Source organism: Dicentrarchus labrax, unplaced genomic scaffold (genome assembly GCF_905237075.1).
Source record: "Dicentrarchus labrax unplaced genomic scaffold, dlabrax2021, whole genome shotgun sequence".
Taxonomy (NCBI): Eukaryota; Metazoa; Chordata; class Actinopteri; family Moronidae; genus Dicentrarchus; species Dicentrarchus labrax.
In genome coordinates this window covers 334,130-357,146 of record NW_026136709.1, presented here as the reverse complement: position 1 = coordinate 357,146, position 23,017 = coordinate 334,130, and the positions used below count along the sequence as shown (strand labels likewise).

The following is a 23,017-nucleotide window of genomic DNA, read 5'->3' as shown; positions in this document are numbered from 1 at the left end:
AACAGAAAGGCAGGAGATGAGGATGCCAAGAAAGACATTCAGAGGGAGCTGAGGAGGGTCAAAGACTGTTACAAGAATAAGCTAGAGGGGAAGCTGCAACAGACCAGCACAAGGGAGGTGTGGAGGAAATGAGGAGCATCACTGGCATGAAAAGGTCAGTAGGTTCAGTAGAAGGGATAAAGGGACGTGCCAACGAGCTAAACCTGTTTTTGAATAGGTTTGACTCACAAACCCCCTCAACCTCCTCAGGTACCCCCATTCACACCTTGGCCACCCCACCCTCCTCCTCCACAGCCCGTATCCCCCATGACAACAGTAACACCCCCCCCCTCATCTGCCCTCAAACCCCCCCCAATCACCTGACAGCTGGTCACCCCCCAATCACCACCACAACCAACCCGGTCATCACAAGATGCCAGGTGAGACGGCAGCTCACCAGGAGAGCAACTGGCAGGAGTGTTCCAGCATCTGTTTTTTTGAGGTTGAAGAAGGTGCCAAAGATCTGGAAGACTTCCTGCTTAGTTCCTGTTCCCAAAAAAGTTAGACCCAGTGCTCTCAAAGACTTCAGGCCTGTAGCCTTCACGTTATATGTTATGAAGACCTTTGAGAGACTGTGTCTGCAGCACCCCAGATGCCTGGTACGCAACTGCCTGGACCCACTGCAGTTTGCGTACCAGGCCGACATCGGCGTGGATGATGCCATCATCTACCTGCTTCACAGAGTTTACACCCACCTGGAGAAGTCACAGAGCACCGTGAGGATCATGTTCTTTGACTTTTCCAGTGCCTTCGACACCATCCAGCCTCTCCGGGTGGCAGAAAAGTTCTCTGTGATGCAGGTGGATCAGGACCTCATGGCCTGGATCACTGACTACCTCACTGACAGACCACAGTATGTCAGACGTGGTGACAGGCAGCACTGGTACACCCCAAGGAACTGTACTGTCATCATTCCTGTTCACCCTCCACACCTCTGACTTCTGCTTCAACTCGTGCCATCTACAGAAGTTCTCTGATGACTCCTCCATTGTCCGCTGCATCTCAGATCATAGGGAGGAGGAGTACAGAGACCTGATTCAGAACTTCATTGGATGGTGCGACAGAAACCACCTACAGCCCAACACTGGAAAAACCAAAGAGCTGGTGGTGGACTTCCGGCGAAGCAAGAGGACCCCCTCCCCAGTTGCGATTGGGGGGAGAAGGTAGAGATGATAGACACCTACAAGTTCCTGGGGGTGACACTCAACAACAAACTGGACTGGACGGATCACACTCAGGCCCTCTACAAGGAAGGACAGAGCAGGCTGTTCTTTCTGAGGAGGCTCAGGTCATTCAACGTGTGCACTCGGCTACTTCGGATGTTCTACCAGTCTGTAGTGGCCAGTGTCCTCTTCTTTGCAGTGGTTTGTTGGGGGTGGAGGCATCGCCACTGGGGGTGACAACAAGCTTAGCAAGCTGGTGAGGAAGGTCAGCTTGGTGGTGGGGATGGAGCTGGACAGTGTGGAGGCTGTGACTGAGAAGAGGAGGAGAGGGAAGCTGAAAGCCATCATGGAGAGCCCTTCTCATCCTCTCTACACTGAGCTCAGGCAGTTCACGAGCACGTTCAGCTACAGTCTGACCCAGCCCCGAACCTCAAAGCGGTTTGGAGGCTCGTCTGCCATCAGACTCCAACCCCCGCAGACAAAGACTGGTTTAAAACTCCTACCACAACACACAAACCTTTTGCACTATTTATATATTTAATTTCCACTTTTAGTTTTAGTCGTTTAATTTTCTGCTCATATTTGCACTCCATGTCCTACTTGAACAATGCATTGTGTATATACTTTCATTTATAGATTTTTTTCTTCTATTATATTTAGTAATATTTTTATTTGTGATATTCTTTGTTCTCTGTTTTGCACTACTTTGGTAAATGGACCTGTACTTGTATAGTGCCTTTCTAGTTTTTTGACCACCAGCGCTTTTACACTACGTGCCACATTCACCCTTTCACACAAATTCACACAGTGATGGCAAAGTCTATCGAACAGAAACCAACATTTATACACATTGACACACCGGTGCACGGGAGCAATTTGGGAGCAATTTGGGGTTCAGTATCTTGCTCAAGGATACTTCCACATGTGGCACCAGGAGCTGGGGATTGAACCCACAACCTTCTGATTAAGGAAACGACCCGCTTTGCCTCTGAGCCACAGATTTATTTATTTATCCCTCTCCTAAGAGGGATAAATAAAGGAATATCTTATCTTATGGTTGGGCCACATCAATTACTGTACAAGCACAACTTTATAACTTTATCCACAGATTTTGGTGAAACTGGATCATATTTTATGGAGAACATATTTTCTGGTTGATGTCCTCCTGCTGCTCAGCTTCAACTGTCAGTGATTTACAGAGATTCCTCATGGACAGAACTACTTGCTAAAGTAGATAACTGCTAATTAACTGCTGCTAATTGTATTCACCATACGCAGGCAGCAGAACCGAGCTCAGCAGCCTGACCGGTTGGTCCAGGCCGGGATAGAACACAGCATCTGAGACCAACAATGAATAATGTTAGAGTACCATGGTCATTTACAGAGTTTCCTGATGGAGACATTAAAGAGTAGCGAACCGCTAAATGCCCCTGAGTCAGCTGCGTACCTAACCTAACTCACCTATGATGCTCCGGGCCGAGCTTGGCAAGAAAACCTCCTTTTAAAAAACTGATGAGGAACAGTCAGAGCACAAGCAGAGTCAGCAGAAGATTAGGGGAAGGGTGCACGTGCGACATGACCAGCCCCTAAATTTGGGCATATAAAAACATCATCGCTTAGATATTTATTTAGACTGTTTTTCTGCTATCGATCTTCATCAGTTAACTTCAATCATTTCTTCATCGAAGCCATCAACCTGTCTATTAGACCCGATCCCAACTAGGCTGCTTAAAGAAGTTGTTCCCTTAATTGGCACTTCTTTACTGGATATGATTAATCTTTCTTTATTATCAGGATATGTACCACAGTCCTTTAAAGTAGCTGTAATTAAACCCCTTCTTAAAAAGTCCACTCTTGACCCAGGGGTTTTAGCCAACTATAGACCGATTTCTAACCTCTCCTTCCTCTCTAAGATTCTGGAGAAAGTAGTCGCCAAAGAGTTGTGTGACTTTCTACATAACAATAGTTTATTTGAGGATTTTCAGTCAGGATTTAGAGTTCATCATAGCACAGAGACAGCTCTGGTTAAAGTTAATAATGACCTTCTGACTGCTTCTGACAATGGACTTGTCTCTGTACTTGTATTATTAGATCTTAGTGCTGCATTTGACACCATTGACCATAATATTCTTTTGGGGAGACTTCAGCATCAAATTGGCATTAAAGGAACCGCACTAAGCTGGTTTAAGTCATATTTATCAGATCGTTCGCAGTTTGTACATGTTAACGATGAATCTTCAATAAATACTACACTTAGTCATGGAGTTCCACAAGGTTCTGTACTTGGACCAATACTATTTACTTTAAATATGCTCCCTTTAGGCAACATTATTAGGAATCACTCCATTAACTTTCACTGTTATGCAGATGATACGCAGTTATATCTATCAATCAAACCCAATGAAATTAATCAATTATCTAAATCACAAACATGTCTTACGGACATAAAATCCTGGATGACCTGCAATTTTCTGATGTTAAACTCAGAAAAAAACGAAATTCTTGTTCTTGGCCCCAAAAACCTTAGAGACTCATTGTCTAAAGATATAGTCACTCTAGATGGCATTAACTTGGCCTCTAGCACCACTGTCAGGAATCTTGGAGTTATCTTTGATCAGGATTTGTCATTTAACTCCCACATAAAGCATACCTCTAGGACCGCCTTCTTTCATTTACGTAATATTAGAAAAATTAGACACATCCTATCACAGACAGATGCAGAAAAACTAATCCATGCATTTGTTACTTCAAGGCTGGATTACTGCAACTCTTTATTATCAGGTTGCCCCAATAAGTCCATTAAAACGCTCCAATTAATTCAGAACGCTGCAGCACGAGTACTGACAGGAACTAGAAAAAGAGATCACATCTCTCCTGTACTAGCTTCTCTGCATTGGCTCCCTGTAAAATGTAGAATTGAATTTAAAATCCTCCTCCTCACCTATAAAGCTCTTCATGGTCAGGCCCCTTCATATCTTAAAGAGCTCATAGTACCCTATTACCCCACTAGAACACTACGTTCTCTGAATGCTGGGCTACTTGTGGTTCCTATAGTCTCTAAAAGTAGAACAGGAGCCAGAGCCTTCAGTTACCAAGCTCCTCTCCTGTGGAACAAGCTTCCAGTTGTGGTTCGGGAGGCAGACACCCTCACCACATTCAAGAGTAGGCTTAAGACATTCCTCTTTGATAAAGCTTATAGTTAGGGCTGGATCAGGTGAGTCCTGAACCATCCCTTAGTTATGCTGCTATAGGCCTAGACTATCGGGGGATTTCCCATGGTGCACTGAGCTCCTCCCTTCCTCTCTCTTTATGCACTCATTCATGTCCCATTAATGCATGTTACTAACTCCACTTCTTCCCCGGAATTCTTGTGCTTTCTCGTCTCGCAGGTTCTCATGGATCCTGGTGGAGCCTCCTGCCATGGTCCTGCTTGACTGCCATTGCCAATACTGTTGTTGCTGTGCACCTGTCTGTCTGTCTGTCTCTCTCTGCCTCTCTCTCTCTCTCTCTCACTCCAACTGGTCGAGACAGACGACCACCCACCTAGAGCCGGAGGATCTGTCCTAGGTTTCTGCCTTTTAACAGGCAGTTTTTCCTTGCCCTTGTCGCCAAGTGCTTGCTCATGGTGGTACTGTTGGGTCTCTGTAATTAATGTTAAAGAGTTCGGTCTAGACCTGCTCTATTTGAAAAGTGTCCTGAGATAACTTCTGTTATGAATTGGCGCTATACAAATAAAATTGAATTGAATTGAATAACTATTACGGTCTCCGCACAGTGATTTACCATGCCACCAGACCGCTACCTAGTGGCAGATTGTTGACACATTTATTAGTGATCAAATAAAATTGAATTGAATTGAAAATTAAGTATAATACTGGATCTGATTTGTCAAGTGTCAATGCTGAAAAAACACAGAAGAACAACAACAGTATCTTGCTCAAGCATACTTCGACCTGCATGTTATGTGTGTGTGTGTGTGTGTGTGTGTTATAATAGTCCCTCCCTAGCCTATTTTTACAGGAAACATATAAATATGAGGAAGCAGACTGCACTCTGCTTTCTATTTCATGGGAAATTTAAGAGAACTTTTTTTCTCATAGTACGAAAATTAATTGGCTGTAGACAAATTTGCATACACTTAATTAATAATGAAGAACTTGCGGGACTAATGCGAAATGGATATGAGTAAATGAGCAAAGCATAGACATCATCCTAACCACCAGGGATAAAAACAGATATGTGGGGTTTAATCAGTGAAGTCAGTCCCTCAGCAGATGCTCTTCTTCTCTGTGTTCCTAAGCTGAGCAGAGGAGCCAGTACAGAGAGGTGGAAAAAGGAAGGTGGGGGGGGGGGCATGAGACAGAGGTTGCAATATCAGCCCTGTAACTCGAAGACCCTCTCACTGCAGGGCCCGGGTGCAGCCGTCTCTGTTAGGCATTAATGCATGAATATAATTAGACAGCAACTGAGAGGGAGGGACTGCACAATCAGGCCTAGTCGAGCAGAAATGGCTGAGAATGACATGAAATGAGAATAAAGAGAGATAAAATATATTAGCATGTTGCAGTGAGGATGATGCAAACTGTAGGAAGATTGCAACCATTTTATAACCATGCCAGAAATTTCTAGAATGTTTCTCTACACCTTCTAGGTAGCCACTGCTGTAGCCAAGTGAGCAGAGGGGCAGAGGATACTGCTGCTTCAGGCCTACGGTTCTCGAAGGACCCACTTTGGCCCAGTCTGCCTGACTGAACATGCATTTTTATTGTTTAGTTTAATATTTTTTTCATGTTTGTTTTGTGTGTCTTGATTGTGGCAAAACACAAAAAGTCAGAATCAGACTCTGCAGAGCAGACACGAGCCCTGACCACTGCCAGGGGGTTCTCAGCGTTACACAGAAAACAGCACCAGACTAGCATAATTTGTTGTCCTGTGTGGGGTTCATTATGTGGCTGTATTGTCTAGGCTATATGGCTTTGTGGCAGTATGGGCGTCGTCTGTCACTGAATGTCAAATGCTGAATGATGTTGGGTCGAGCTTACTCTTTCATGCTTAATCATGGCTCTGAAATAGAAAGTTGTAATGGTTAAATATCAGTGGGTCTATGGCACAGTCCATGGTGGTGAAATCGCACACCTCATTGTAATCAACATTTCTCTCCTTTCCGTCCTCCCAGCCTATAGGTTGTCTATACGGCTTTTCCATCAAGATTCCAAGGGCCCACTGCAGGTGCTTTTCCCCTATGCACGAGTTTAAGCTTGAGCCACTGGTTTGAGTTCATTTCAGTACAGTGTGGCTTTGAAACATATTTTCTATAGTCAGCACCAAGAGTTGCAGCTAATAAAAAGATGCCAAAAAGTTGTAAGATAACAGTTGTAAGAATTTCGAGCCATCCACGCATGGGTAGATTTTAAGGCTTGTGTCAAACAAATTGATGAGGTGATCCTCCATCCAAAACTTTTGACCAACTGACAGTTTGTAACTGATTTGACCAGCTGACTTTGCAATGAGCCGAGTGGCTGTTAAAACAGGTGACATGCCTTACATTCTAAAACCTGCCACTTTCTTGTGCTATTTGTGCACGTACATTATAGGGTGTGTCCGTGGCGTGCCGTCAAATTTGGCCATGTTGAATCGTACGTCAAGCACTGATGTCATTTCCACCATTTCGCAGTGATTTTCAACGTTTTTTTGGTTGTAGTTTAACAAACTCCTACTAGGGAATTTATCGGATTAATGTCAAAATTGGTCAGTACAGTTAAAAAACATTGCTGACCAAAAGTTGTGCTATTTGTGACTGTATGTTTAACCGCGTGCCCGTGACGACATGTCGAATTCCCCCAATTGGCCATCAAACTGATAGTACTCATATCTTTAGTGTACAGTCCCACCCTGAACACGTCCTCATAACTTCAGCGTACATGGTCCAACCTCAATGAAACTTCACGTGTTTGATAACAGTCCCGCCCTGAACACGTCTAAATGACAATATTCAGACATAGTGATTGTGCCACCTACTGGCAATAGGAAGTAAGCGCTGCATGGCGATTTTCAGCTGATTCACATGAAATTTTCATGTTGTGGTCCGCACGTGTCGCAGCACGCCCCTAGTTGCGTGGAGGAAATTATCAGATCTACTTCAAAATTGGTCAGTACAGTCAAAAAATGGTGCTGATTAAAAGTTGTGTCCATGGAATGGCGCCGGCGACAACGGCAGCCTGTCATGGCAGCTCTTATTGTTGTAGTTTTAGTGTGTTTTCAGTGTGTTTTAAGCCAGTGTGTTTTGCTTTTTTTTAAACTGTTTTCTTACTTTCTTAGTTCTTTGTTCACTTCGCCTAAATACTTTTTTGGCATTTTTGAGCACTTTTTATTTTTTGTTTGCACGGGTCTCCATGGCGACGGCGAGTCGCATTGTTTACACCCGAGACCAGATTATCGCCCTGAGGTACCATCCTGACTGGAGAGAGACCCTCCATACTGGAGGAGCTGAGGAGACGCGAGGCTGCAGAACGGGGGTTAAACGCAGGATGAAGAAAAGGAGGTTTTAAACCCTACAAACGTGGCTACACGACTTGTCGAATTCAGCCGATTCACCATAAAACAGTACTCATAACTTCAGTGTGCAATGTCCAATCTCCAATAAACTTCATATATTCTGTAACAGTCTCGCCCTGAACACGTCCTCATAACTTCAGCGTACGTGGTCCAATCTCAATGAAACTTCACGTGTTTGATAAGAGTCCTGCCCTGAACATGTCTACATGACAATATTCAAACATTGTGATAGCGCCACCTACTGGCAACAAGAAGTAAGCGCTGTGTGGCGATTTTGAGCTGATTTTGAAATGTTTACGTTGTGGTCCACGCGTATTACAACGGCACATGACGTGGCCGCAGCTCGCCCCGAGTTGCATGGAGTGCGAGGTCCCGCCCAACGCTGCTAGCAGCTTTAATTTCAATTATTGTTACTTTCACTGTCCGCCCACTTAATAAGGCCAAAACTAGAGGTGCAAGCAGTGCGTGTGGGGGAGTGTGTGTGTGTGTGTGTTGACAGATTTCGAAGATAAAGGACATTTAGTCAGGTGTGAATGAAGCTGTGAAGATTTAAAGAGAATCTCTTTAGAAAATTGTTTTACACCTGTCTAAAGACAGCCTGCAGCTGCTGCTGCTGTGTGTGTGTGTGTGTGTGTGTGTGTGTGTGTGTGTGTGTGTGTGTGTGTGTGTGTGTGTGTGTGTGTGTGTGTGTACATCCTCTTTCACTGTTTCACATGCACTCATACATCTTTCACACTCTCAAACAGTTGGTTCATACAATGTCTCTCATAGACAGACGGGGGTATCTTCAGTGTGATGGAAATAGCCTCAAGTTATGAAGTTATTGTTCATCACCTCAAGAGTAACTGAAAATACCATTCCAGGGGCCTCATTTGTGAAATATCTTCTTAGACTTAGTTAATTTCTGACGGTATGTTTATGTATAATATAGGGAGGGGCATAACATGCAAGAACGGTTCCCATCTGCAATTGAACTGTGGGCGGTGAAGCCATGTGGCATCAGGCCATTGGGGGGTCCCTGATTTTAGTGTTTTCGAAGAAGATGAAATCAAAAGAAAAAGACAGAAGGAAGGGGTGTGTGTGTGTCTGTGTGATAATTGATAGACAAATTATGCATTTGCTGCTTTTATGAGTGCTGACTTTAATGTTGACAGTGATTGATCAAAAAGACAGAGTGGCAGTCCATGGTACAGAGTAAATAAACTCTCCATCATCCAGCCTGACAGACACAGATGACTGGTCAATTTGACCTGCTTGTCACTAAATATAATGTATAGCCTTTTATTTCAAGCTGAAAGCTGAAGTTACCGGCAGGCAGGGCAATCTTACAATTCAGAGGGTTCCAACGTTTCCATATCTATATCTATATATAGAGATATCTCTCTCTCTCTCTCTCTCTCTCTCTCTCTACACACACACACACACATATATATATAAATTCATTAATATATATTTAGGGACCAAGCCAGCGACCGCTGGAGGTCCCTATTGTATTTGCTCAATTTCCCTATTACTTTTAGCGCCTTCGACTGTGTTTTTGCCCCCCTGAACATATACGAAAAGTCAGTATATTTTGGCAAAGTTGTCAGGCCTGGCAAAAAATTTTATATTCTATGTGTCGCTTTCGGTTTGGCCACTAGGTGGCGCTACTATCATAGAAAATGTGTATAGGCTAATAACTTCTGCATAGTTTGTTGCACATTCAAAAACCTTTTATCCACGTGTTCGGTGAATGGAGCTGAATCTCCCCACATAAGCCCTGCCCACTTTCGCCTACTTTTTTTTTTTGCTAGAGCGTGAAATGTCCATAAACTACTTTTTGGTGTTCCTCCTACACGGTTTGTACGACTTGCACAAAATTTTTTACGTAGCACCTGGGGACGATCCTAATAAAAAAGTAAAGAATTTTGAGACGTTATAAAATTAAGACTTCCTGTAAATTTTTCGTCAAAAAAGGAAGTGGACCATTTCTCCACATTGGCATCTCTGATTGACACCAAACTTGGGTCCATAGTTCCCCATGTCTTCCTTAGGTATCGTGCACAATTTCAGGCCATCACCACTAGGTGGCGCTCTTAAAATTACGAAGTTTCTATCTCTGCAACGGCTCGTGTGATTAAAATGAAACTTGGTACGATGCTTGCCCATGTCTCCCTGAGGCTCACTAATAAATGTGTCAACAATCTGCCACTAGGTAGCGGTCTGGTGGCATGGTAAATCACTGTGTGGAGACCGTAATAGTTATTCAATTCAATTCAATTTTATTTGTATAGCGCCAATTAATAACAGAAGTTATCTCAGGACACTTTTCAAATAGAGCAGGTCTAGACCGAACTCTTTATAACATTATTTACAGAGACCGAACAGTACCACCACGAGCAAGCACTTGGCAACAAGGGCAAGGAAAAACTGCCAGTTAAAAGGCAGAAACCTAGGACAGATCCTTCGACTGTAGGTGGGTGGTCGTCTGTCGCGACCAGTTGGGGTGAGAGAGAAAGAGAGAGAGAGAGAGAGAGAGAGAGAGACAGACAGACAGACAGACAGACAGACAGACGCACAGCAACAACAGTATTGGCAATGGCAATCTAGCAGGACCATGGCAGGAGGCTCCACCAGGATCGATATGAACCTGCGAGATGAAAAAGCACAAGGACTCTGGGGATTAAGTGAAGTTAGTAACATGCATTAATGGGACATGAATGAGTGCAGAAAGAGAGAGGAAGAGAGGAGCTCAGTGCACCATGGGAAATCCCCCGATAGTCTAGGCCTATAGCAGCATAACTAAGGGATGGTTCAGGACTCACCTGATCCAGCCCTAACTATAAGCTTTATCAAAGAGGAACTTCTTAAGCCTACTCTTGAATGTGGAGAGGGTGTCTGCCTCCCGAACCACAACTGGAAGCTGGTTCCATAGGAGAGGAGCTTGGTAACTGAAGGCTCTGGCTCCTGTTCTACTTTTAGAGACTATAGGAACCACAAGTAGCCCTGCATTCAGAGAACGTAGTGTTCTAGAGGGGTAATAGGGTACTATGAGCTCTTTAAGATATGAAGGGGCCTGACCATGAAGAGCTTTATAGGTGAGGAGGAGGATTTTAAATTCTATTCTACATTTTACAGGGAGCCAGTGCAGAGAAGCTAGTACAGGAGAGATGTAATCTCTTTTTCTAGTTCCTGTCAGTACTCGTGCTGCAGCATTCTGAATTAATTGGAGCGTTTTAATGGACTTATTGGGGCAACCTGATAATAAAGTGTTGCAGTAATCCAGCCTTGGAGTAACAAATGCATGGATTTGTTTTTCTGCATCTGTCTGTGATAGGATGTGTCTAATTTTTGTAATATTACGTAAATGAAAGAAGGCAGTCCTGGAGGTCTGCTTTATGTGGGAGTTAAATGACAAATCCTGATCAAAGATAACTCCAAGATTCCTGACAGTGGTGCTAGAGGCCAAGGCAATGCCATCTAGAGTAACTATATCTTTAGACAGTGAGTCTCTAAGGTTTTTGGGGCCAAGAACAAGAATTTCGTTTTTTTCTGAGTTTAACATCAGAAAATTGCAGCTCATACAGGATTTTATATCCTTAAGGCATGTTTGTAATTTAGATAATTGATTAATTTCATCGGGCTTGATCGATAGATATAACTGCGTATCATCTGCATAACAGTGAAAGTTAATGGAGTGATTCCTAATAATGTTGCCTAAAGGGAGCATATTTAAAGTAAATAGTATTGGTCCAAGTACAGAACCTTGTGGAACTCCATGACTAAGTGTAGTATTTATTGAAGATTCATCGTTAACATGTACAAACTGCGAACGATCTGATAAATATGACTTAAACCAGCTTAGTGCGGTTCCTTTAATGCCAATTTGATGCTCAAGTCTCTGTAAAAGAATATTTTGGTCAATGGTGTCAAATGCAGCACTAAGATCTAATAATACAAGTACAGAGACAAGTTCATTGTCAGAAGCAAACAGAAGGTCATTATTAACTTTAACCAGAGCTGTCTCTGTGCTATGATGAACTCTAAATCCTGACTGAAAATCCTCAAATAAACTATTGTTATGTAGAAAGTCACAGCTCTTTGGCGACTACTTTCTCCAGAATCTTAGAGAGGAAGGGGGGGTTAGAGATTGGTCTATAATTGGCTAAAACCCCTGGGTCAAGAGTGGGCTTTTTAAGAAGGGGTTTAATTACAGCTACTTTAAAGGACTGTGGTACATATCCTGATAATAAAGAAAGATTAATCATATCCAGTAAAGAAGTGCCAATTAAGGGAACAACTTCTTTAAGCAGCCTAGTTGGGATCGGGTATAATAGATGGCTTTGATGAAGAAATTATGGAAGTTAACTGATGAAGATCGATAGCAGAAAAACAGTCCAAATATATATCTGAGTTTACATTAGTAAAAGTCCCTGAACTTGGAGAGCCACTGTTAACTGTTGATGGCAGTTGGTGATTAATTTTCTCTCTAATAGTAATAATTTTATTATAAAAGAAGCTCATGAAGTCATTGCTACTTAAGGTTATGGGGATATGTGGCTCAATAGAGTTGTGACTCTCTGTCAGCCTGGCTACAGTGTTGAAGAGGAACCTAGGGTTATTCTTATTTTCTTCTATTAGTGCTGAGTAATAGGCTCCTCTGGCATTATGGAGGGCCTTTCTATAAAATTTAAGATTATCTTGCCAAATTGAGCGATATTCTGATAATTTGGAAGAGCGCCATTTCCTTTCAGATTTCCTAGCTATTTGCTTTAACTGGCGGGTTTGGTGGTTGTACCACGGTGCTATTCTCCTATGTTTTAATAATTTCCTTTTTATAGGAGTGATAGAGTCTAATGTTGATCGTAGTGAGCCTGCAGCACTATCGACAAGATTATCAATTTCAGAGGGACTAAAGTTGTTATAGGACTGTTAAATTCAGACATGGCATTGAATTAAACACTGAAGGAATCTCCTCCTTAAATTTTGCTATAGCACTATCAGATAGACATCTGCTGTAGGAAGTTTTGCCTGATGGCTTATAATCTAATAGTATGAATTCAAAAGTTATTAAATAATGGTCAGATAGGACAGGATTATGCGGGAAGACTAACTAACTAACTAACTCTGACAGAAGCCAATTGAGTCTATTAATGATATAAATGCGTTACTAAGGCTGTCATTGTTAACATCCACATGAATATTAAAATCACCTACAATAATTACTTTATCTGATTTAAGAACTAAACTTGATAAAAACTCTGAGAATTCAGATAGAAAATCAGACTGCGGTCCAGGAGCGCGGTGCACTATAACAAACAGAACTGGCTGCAGTGTTTTCCAGTTTAGGTGAGAAAGACTAAGAACAAGGCTTTCAAATGAATTATAATTTAGTTTAGGTTTAGGGTCCATTAAAACGCTCAAATCATATATGGCTGGCGCGAATGGGTTGGTGGTGAACTGTGGGCTTCTGCGTTTTTATTCTTCCTCCGTTCAGTCACTCAGCCTCCCTGTCTTCCCAGCTGCTCGGGAACTATCGGGGGAACTACCAGGGGACGGCTAGCAGAAGCTACCTTCGGTCAGACCGCACCGGCTACTGGCCAACTATAGCAGCTAAAGATATCTCTGTGGTGCAGTACCGTTGCTCTAACTTACTAAGCCTTGCCTCCAGCGCAGTAAATAAACTACACTTAATACATGTATCATTATCACTAAAGGAGGCAGAGGAATAAGTAAACATCTGGCACACTGAGCAGGACAGAGGAGAGGAAGAGGGAGAAGCCATAGCTAACTGCTAATGCTAATGACGCTAGCATTAGTGAAAACTTGAAAACTTGAAAATAGCGAAAAGTCGCTAAAAAGAAGGAGTAACTCCGAGTGCTTAGGTAGAACTAGTCTACGTTTAATCATCACGCTGGAAAATAACCGCTGTAACGAGTAAAACAAATTTAGATTTAGCGTTCACTGACAGAGCTACAGCACCAAACAGTGTACACAGAGCAGGAAGTAAACCGGAAATGAGTCAGTACGCTTACCGTAGCACATCACCGTTCTCCACAGCGATGTGGAACCTTCTTATGAATATGAAATTCACAGGGCACGTGTAGACTGGTGCCTTAACAAAATTGTGTTTTTCGTCTTTGTAGCGCCCTCTACAGGATAAAAAAAAAACAGCCCCGACACCACGTTTCACCGATATGTATGAAACTCGGTAGGCATGTGTAACATCGCGAGATGTACAAAAAAGCCTCTTGGACCCATACCCCAAACCCCACGGGAAGTCGGCCATTTTAATTTTAATTTTCACTTTCAGCGAACTTTTCGCATTGTATTTGAACTCCTCCTCCTAGGGAATTCATCGGATCTGCTTCAAAATTGGTCTGTACAGTCAAAGTATAGTGCTGATTAAAATTTGTGCTATTTGTGCATGTACGTTGAAGGGCGTGTCCATGGCGTGCCGTCAAAGTTGGCCATATTGAATTCCGTGAGCATTTTCGGTGAATTTTTCGCGTTGTATTTGAACGAACTCCTCCTAGCAAATTTATCAGATCTACTTCAAAATTGGTCAGTACAGTCAAAAAATGGTGCTGATTAAAAGTTGTGCTATTTGTGCATGTACATTGCGTGGCATCAAAGTCAGCCATTTTGATTTTTTTGGTCATTTTCTGTGATTTTTCGTGTTGTATTTGAACGAACTCCTCCTAGGGAATTTATCGGACCTACTTCAAAATTGGTCAGTACAGTCAAAAAATTGTGCTAATTAAAAGTTGTGCTATTTGAGACTGTACGTTGAAGGGTGTGTCCGTGGCGTACCGTCAAATTTGGCCAGGTTGAATCGAATGTCAAACATTGATTCCATTTCTGCCATTTCGCAGTTATTTTCAACGTTTTTTTGCGTTGTATTTGAAAGAACTCCTCCTAGGGAATTCATCGGATCTGCTTCAAAATTGGTCAGTAGTATGTTGCTGATCAAAAGTTGTGCTATTTGTGACTGTACGTCGAACCGCATGCCCGTGACAACGTGTCAAATTCTGCCAATTGGCCATTAAACAGATAGTACTCCACTAAACTTCACATATTCTATAACAGTTCGACCCTGAACAAGTCCTCACAACTTCAGTGTACATGGTCCAATCTCAATGAAACTTGACATGTTTAAGGAGATTTCTATGCCACCGTCAGAAACTATAGCTCAATGGCTTGAGAAGGTATGCTGGACTTAACCATAACAGCAGTTACAACGGCAACAATATATTTTACCAGCGTTGTGAAATCCCTTAGAAAAAAGGACTCCACATGACGGTTCATTCTGTTTCAATATCAGAGGATGATTTCAAAGCGATTAAGAAGGTGCTGGATCCTGACACTCCGGAGGGGCTAGTAAACAGAGTGTGGTTTGACATTCAGCTACACTTCAGACGCAGGGGAAATAAGGACAATCGGCAGCTCAAACCCACATCCTTCACCATCAACACAGATGGACTTAGGTATGCAACACTGGCCTTCAATGAACATACAAAGAATCACAATGACCCACAGGTTGTGTCGGACCGAAACACACCCCTTAGCTGGGATATAATCACACCATATCACAGCATCTTGTGAGCTATTGCTTAATTTTTACAACACAGGGTTGTATATATTTGTTGTATATACATCCAACAAGAATCTGTAATACTTTATACCAGCATTCATTTTTGAAATGTATATTCAGATCCAAAGACCTGTTAGTGATTGGTTGCAATATATTATTATTCTAATTATTCCATTTCGATGAGTTCAAAATGGGTCAGCTGCTGTATATTTGTATATGCCACTATGAGTCTGAATAACAGCACTATCTGGAAAGATGTCCACACACGCACACACACACATACACAATGCTCATACAAGTATGCAAACATAACATGGAATGGAATGTGTTTGAGACCGTGGTCTTTTTGTCTCACTCACACACAGTCACACAGTGCAGGGATCAGTTCCAGAGCATGCCTCAGGGCAGCAGTTTGAAGCATACACACAGAGGATTTGTAGCATCTCCTTCTGCCTGGAACAAAGAATTAATAGCAGCCTTCTGCTTTACAGTGCAACCTCCAACACTTTCTCCTCTATCAGAGAGAAGACTGCTTGGACTTAAATTGTCCTCTAACACACACATTTGTACCTTACCCTTTGTATCGGACATTAAACATCACACACATTACACCCCCAATTATTCAATCAACTGTTTGATTAGCTTGATTTTTATATAATAATAATGCTTAAAATCAATTATTTCTTCGTTAGCTCTTTGTGACAGCAAATAAAATACAGTAAATAATGATTTACAGATAAAATATTAGTTTATTTAAAATTTATTATTTGATCAGTTGAAATCAGTCAAGTCCCCAATATTTATTAATAAAAATATTTTTTTTTAATGAGAAAGTGTTATTACTTACTACTTATAGGTCTCTGAGCGAACATATTCAAAAACATGAGAGACACCCAGCTGAAACTGGTCTGCAATGGGAGTAACCCAGGGATTATTCTCTGCTTTGAACACCTGTTTAGGACCAGTCAGATCCAGATTACCTGGAGACAAAGAGACACACAAACATACAATAGAACTGATCACATTCATCACGTGTGTAATACTTCAGCTGCCCTGGTCACACAAGTTCTCATATTACAGATAAACAGCACACTAAAATATGTTTGTAAGATTTGAGAAGAGAATTAAACAATGCAGTAACAGAATCTTGATTCATATTTGAGTTTTGTGCATCATGCTGGACAGACTCAATGACTTCAATCACAAGGTAGCCATGAAGCATACTCTGCTTTATCTTCTATTTTACTTCAAATGGGAAAATGATTTGAAAATTATTTCTGATGACTCTATAATAATAATAAAAATAATAATACATTTTATTTATAAGCGCTTTTCTAGATACTCAAAGGCACTTTACATAAAAAACATAAAAGCCACCTAGAGCCAGGGTCTGCTTGAGGTTTCTGCCTGTTAAAAGGAAATCTTTCCTTGCCACTGTCACCAAGTATTTACTAATGGTGGGAATTGTTAGGTCTCTATAAATAATTTCATAAGGTGTATGGTTTAGACCTTTTCTATTTGAAAAGTGTCCTGAGATAACTAAATAAATAAAACTGAATTGATTGACAAAGGGTGGAGTATGCTACCCTTGCATGTGCACATACAGAAAATATGTGTCAAATAAATCTTTGAACATCTGAAATTTGAACCTACAGAGTTTATTATTTTCATCTAGCACAGAGTGTGACCCTAGGTTTTAATAGATATAAGGTAGGTGTTTTGGATTTTGACTAAACTTTAAGATTCACGTGAGTTTGTGTGATTAGCTTATACAGTAAGTGTATGTGTGGTCAGTACCAAGTTCAGGGGGCAAGACAGTCAGTCTGTTGCCCTGGATGTGAAGCTCTTTGAGGTGAGCCAACTCCCCTATCTCCTTAGGCAGCGAGATCAGATCATTATCCCTCAGACTCAACTGGACAGGAGGAAAAAAAGAAGAAAAACAGGACACACTATTTTAACACACACGCTCTGACATTATATACAGTTAGGTCCATATATAGTTGGACACTGACACAAGTTCTGTTATTTTAGCTGTTTACCAAAACATATTCAAGATACAGTTATATAATCAATGTGGTCTTAAAGTGCAGACTCTCAGCTTTAATTTGAAGGTATTCACATCCAGATTGGAGGAAGGGTTTAAGAATTACAGCTCTTTAATATGTAGCCACCTCTTTTTCAAGGGACCGAAGGCAATTGGACGATTAACTCAAAAGCTATTTCATGGGCTCCATGGGCTAGTCCCTCGTTAACACATCATAAATTAAGCAAGTAAAAGGTCTGGAGTTGATTCCAGGTGTGGCATTTGCATTTGGAAGCTGTTGCTGTGAACCCACAACATGCGGTCAAAGGAGCTCTCAATGGAAGTGAAACAGACCATCCTTAGGCTGCAAAAAAAGAAGAAATCCATCAGAGAGATAGCGGAAATGTTAGGAGTGGCCAAACAGTTTGGTACATCCTGAGAAAAAAAGAGTGCACTGGTGACCTCAGGAACTCAAAAAGGCCTGGACGTCCACGGAAAACGACAGTGGTGGATGATCGCAGGATCCTTTCTATGGTGAAGAAAAACCCCTTCACAACATCCACCCAACAACACTCACCAGGAAGTAGGTGTATCAGTATCTAAGTCTACCATAAAGAGAAGACTTCATTAGAGCAAATACAGAGGGTTCACCACAAGGTGCCAGCCCAGTTCTGGAACAGCGTTCTTTGGACAGATGAAACTAAGATCAACCTGTACCAGAATGATGGGAAGAAGAAAGTATGGAGAAGGCTTGGAACGGCTCATGATCCAAAGCACCTTACCTTCTGTAAAACATGGTGGAGGCAGTGTGATGACATGGGCATGCATGGCTTCCAACGGCACTGGGTCACTAGTGTTTATTGATGATGTGACAGGAGACAGTAGCAGCCAGATGAATTCTGAAGTGTATAGGGATATTCTTTCTGCTCAGATTCAGCGAAATGCAGCAAAGTTGATTGGACGGTGCTTCACAGTACAGATGGACAATGACCCAAAACATACTGCAAAAGCAACCCAGGAGTTTTTTAAGGCAAATAGGTGGAATATTCTGAGTCAATCACCAGATCTCAACCCGATTGAGCATGCATTTGCTTAAGACACAACTTAAAGCAGAAATACCCACAAACAAGCAACAACTGAAGACAGCTGCAATAAAGGCCTGGCACAGCATCACAAAAGGAGGCTCTATTTTTGAGCCCTTGAAATGAGGTGACTTTTTTTAAAAATGTTTGCAATTTCTAAATGTTTGATAGGATATTTTTGTTCAACCCCTTGAATTAAACCTGAAGGTCTGCACTTCAATTGCATCTCAGTTGTTTAATTTCAAATCCAATGTGGTGGCATGAAGAGCCCAAATCATGATCTGTCCAAATATTTCTGGGCCTAGCTGTATGTATATATAAAATAACAGCAACATTTATTTGTTCAAGGGCACCAAGCCTTTCCAGCTGTTTTAATTCATTACTGTGATATAACCTAATCCAATCTCCCTTCATCTGCTGCATCTACACCGATCAGCCATAACATTATGACCAACTGGGCACCTTATGCAGCCCCATACGCAACAAACTGCGATGCACTGTGTGTTCTTTCAGAACCACCATTAACTTTTTCAGCAATTTGAACTACAGTAGCCCATCTGTTGGATCTTACCACATGGGCCAGCCTTCCCACGTGCATCAATGAGCCTTGGCCACCCATGACCCTGTCTCAGGCCCACCGCTTTTACTTCCTTGGACCACTTTTTATTTTATTTTTATTTTTATTTAAAGTATTATATGCCTTTATTTGACAGAGAGAGATAGACAGGAAGGGGGGGCAGAGAGACAGGGGATGACATGCAGCAAAGGGCCGCAGGTCGGATTCGAACCCCGGCCGCTGCATATGGTTTGCCAGCTCTACCGACTGAGCTAACCGGGCGCCCCCTTGGACCACTTTTGAAAGGTAATTACCACATACCACAGACTGGGAACACCCCACAAGAGATACAGTTTTGGAGATGCTCTGACCCAGTCATCTAGCCATCACAATTTGGCCCTTGTCAAAGTCGCTCAAATCCTTATGCTGCCCATTTTTCCTGCTTCTAACACATCAACTTTGAGGACAAAATGTTCATTTGCTTTCTAATATATCCCACCCACTGACAGGTATACTGACATGAAAACCAGACTATCAGTGTTCTTCACATCACCTGTCACTGGTCATAATGTTATGGCTGATCGCACACACAGATCCAAAGTGTTCTTCACAGCACCTCAAAATCAGAGTTAAGCTGAATCAAATATTACTCCACAAAAGGAAGTTAACATCTGTGATCTAAATAATCTAACTCCAAATCTATTATCATTAAGGTGGTGACAGCCTGTAGCCATCCTGTCCTGAAGACATTAATTGATGATCTGTAGATATAAATGTCTCATTCTAAGATAACAAAAACATAATTCCTGTATTCACGTGATTATACACTAATGAAAACATAGTTACACATATTATATTATATTTGTGCCAACAGATCTTCCTTAATCAATGGACGTTTAAGGCGTTGACATTAACTTACTATTTGCAGCTTGGTCAGCTTCCCAATGTCAGCAGGCAGGACCTCGAAGTCGTTGTCACTCAGATAGAGAGCACGAAGAGTGGCTGCAAAACAAGAACCTCTGTTAGTCTGCATGTGTGTATGTGTGTCAAAGGCCTGATTAATAACACTGCCTCACAAACTGGCCAGAATCAATGTACACAGGCTGACAAGAGAACAGACACAACAAGACAGCTTTGTCAACATGCAGTGGAAAAAAAAGAGAGCATCAGCCTCCTGTCTGTGAGAAAAAGTATTTTTCATAGAGGAGTAGACGATGTTGTCTCATAACTGTTTCTTCTGTAGAGTTCTATTTAGCTCTTAATGTGAAATCCATATAACACTGTACATAGCTAATGTAGTCAGAGGCCTGACTTTTCCTCATGCTTCCAGCATCCTGACTCCTTAACCTCTGTTACCACCAGATCATGATCAGCTGAGTTAGATCAATACATTCATTTGTTAAGGACATAATGAAAGATAAACTTTTCCCTCTCATTAACACAATTTCAGAGCAGTTAGTGTGTGTGTGTGTGTGTGTGTGTGTATGTATTCGTACACACTTACTGAGGTAGAAGAAGTTTCCTGGCAGGGAGTTCTGGTTCAGGTTGTTGTAGGTGAGGTCCAACACTTCCAGAGCTGGCAATGAACCAAATCCTCTGGGCAAGCTGCTCAGACGGTTCATACTGTGCTCACAAACATATACATATATGCAAAACATACATTACACACACAAACCTTCACTGAAATAATGCACTCTGAGCTTTTTGTGGCTTTCAAATTCAGGCAATATTTTAAAGACAAATTAACAAGCTTAATTCAAAGATTATCACACAAAATGCAACTATTTTCAGTAACACAATGACCAACTAATTGAAAAGAAATCCCAATTCACTGACAATACATCAGAGTTATTAGCTTTCTTGCTGATTTAATGTTGAGAAAACAATGGCAAACTCAACGGCTCATAGAACTTAAGCTTCCAGCCGATCACTCATTAAAACAAACTAGTTCTTAAGCCACGGCAGCAGAAGGATTGTCAACAGCACAGTATTTCAGGGTATTAACAAATGACAGTGTAATGATTCAGACACAAATGCAGTAACTTCATGTTCAATATCAAGATGCATGAACTACTTAAATCCTCCCATCCTGTATTGCTCCTTTGAGGAAATTCAATTCAATTCAATTCAATTTTATTTGTATAGCGCCAATTCATAACAGAAGTTATCTCAGGACACTTTTCAAATAGAGCAGGTCTAGACCGAACTCTTTAACATTAATTACAGAGACCCAACAGTACCACCATGAGCAAGCACTTGGCGACAAGGGCAAGGAAAAACTGCCTGTTAAAAGGCAGAAACCTAGGACAGATCCTCCAGCTCTAGGTGGGTGGTCGTCTGTCTCGACCAGTTGGGGTGAGAGAGAGAGAGAGAGAGAGAGAGAGAGAGAGAGAGAGAGAGAGAGAGAGAGAGAGAGAGAGAGAGAGAGACAGACAGACAGACAGACAGACAGGTGCGAGACGAGAAAGCACAAGAACTCCGGGGAAGAAGTGAAGTTAGTAACATGCATTAAAGGGACATGAATGAGTGCAGAAAGAGAGAGGAAGAGAGTAGCTCAGTGCACCATGGGAAATCCCCCGATAGTCTAGGCCTATAGCAGCATAACTAAGGGATGGTTCAGGACTCACCTGATCCAGCCCTAACTATAAACTTTATCAAAGAGGAATGTCTTAAGCCTACTCTTGAATGTGGTGAGGGTGTCTGCCTCCCGAACCACAACTGGAAGCTGGTTCCACAAGAGAGGAGCTTGGTAACTGAAGGCTCTGGCTCCTGTTCTACTTTTAGAGACTATAGGAACCACGAGTACCTGTCAGTACTCGTGCTGCAGCGTTCTGAATTAATTGGAGCGTTTTAATGGACTTATTGGGGCAACCTGATAATAAAGAGTTGCAGTAATCCAGCCTTGAAGTAACAAATGCATGGATTAGTTTTTCTGCATCTGTCTGTGATAGGATGTGTCTAATTTTTCTAATATTACGTAAATGAAAGAAGGCGGTCCTAGAGGTCTGCTTTATGTGGGAGTTAAATGACAAATCCTGATCAAAGATAACTCCAAGATTCCTGACAGTGGTGCTAGAGGCCAAGTTAATGCCATCTAGAGTAACTATATCTTTAGACAGTGAGTCTCTAAGGTTTTTGGGGCCAAGAACAAGAATTTCGTTTTTTTCTGAGTTTAACATCAGAAAATTGCAGGTCATCCAGGATTTTATGTCCGTAAGACATGTTTGTAATTTAGATAATTGATTAATTTCATTGGGTTTGATTGATAGATATAACTGCGTATCATCTGCATAACAGTGAAAGTTAATGGAGTGATTCCTAATAATGTTGCCTAAAGGGAGCATATATAAAGTAAATAGTATTGGTCCAAGTACAGAACCTTGTGGAACTCCATGACTAACTGTAGTATTTATTGAAGATTCATCGTTAACATGTACAAACTGCAAGCAATCTGATAAATATGACTTAAACCAGCTTAGTGCGGTTCCTTTAATGCCAATTTGATGCTCAAGTCTCTCTAAAAGAATATTATGGTCAATGGTGTCAAATGCAGCACTAAGATCTAATAATACAAGTACAGAGACAAGTCCATTGTCAGAAGCAGTCAGAAGGCCATTGCCTCTGGCATTACGGAGGGCCTTTCTATAAATTTTAAGATTATCTTGCCAATTTGAAAACATTTTAGGTATTCCACCAGTCAAAGGTGTGTTGCTACATTTGGATGTTTGAGCATCACTGCGCAGAATAATGTGTGTGGAGAGTTTGACACTGGAAGGATGTTTTTCATCTGCTGAAGGAGCAAAGTTTCTCACTGAGCCTATGCCATAGCCTACACACACTTAGCAGACACTAAGGATTGACCTACGTCGTGATGAGCATTTATACTTGCTGGTGTGTCTGCGTTGCTCTGCAAATAGCTGTGCCAAAAGGCTAGTTGCTAGTTGGTGCTGGGGTTTCTATTCCACTGTCTTGAGTTTTGACTGAAATTGAAACTCTCCCTCGTCTCTCTCCTGTTTCCCTCATGTT

General features: G+C 41.7%; 1 protein-coding gene across 2 annotated transcripts in view; it reads right to left on the bottom strand.

The window, feature by feature from the left end:
• rsu1 (Ras suppressor protein 1) overlaps positions 1–23,017 on the bottom strand; it is a 61,188-nt gene that overhangs the window by 12,465 nt on the left and 25,706 nt on the right. For both annotated transcript variants that reach the window (XM_051410284.1, XM_051410283.1), the window contains exons 5-8: positions 20,496–20,614; positions 19,911–19,993; positions 17,128–17,242; positions 16,178–16,310 (exon numbers count right to left, since the gene is read on the bottom strand). In XM_051410284.1, the coding sequence (XP_051266244.1) occupies positions 16,178–16,310; positions 17,128–17,242; positions 19,911–19,993; positions 20,496–20,614 (450 nt within the window). The remainder of the gene's footprint in view (positions 1–16,177; positions 16,311–17,127; positions 17,243–19,910; positions 19,994–20,495; positions 20,615–23,017) is intronic.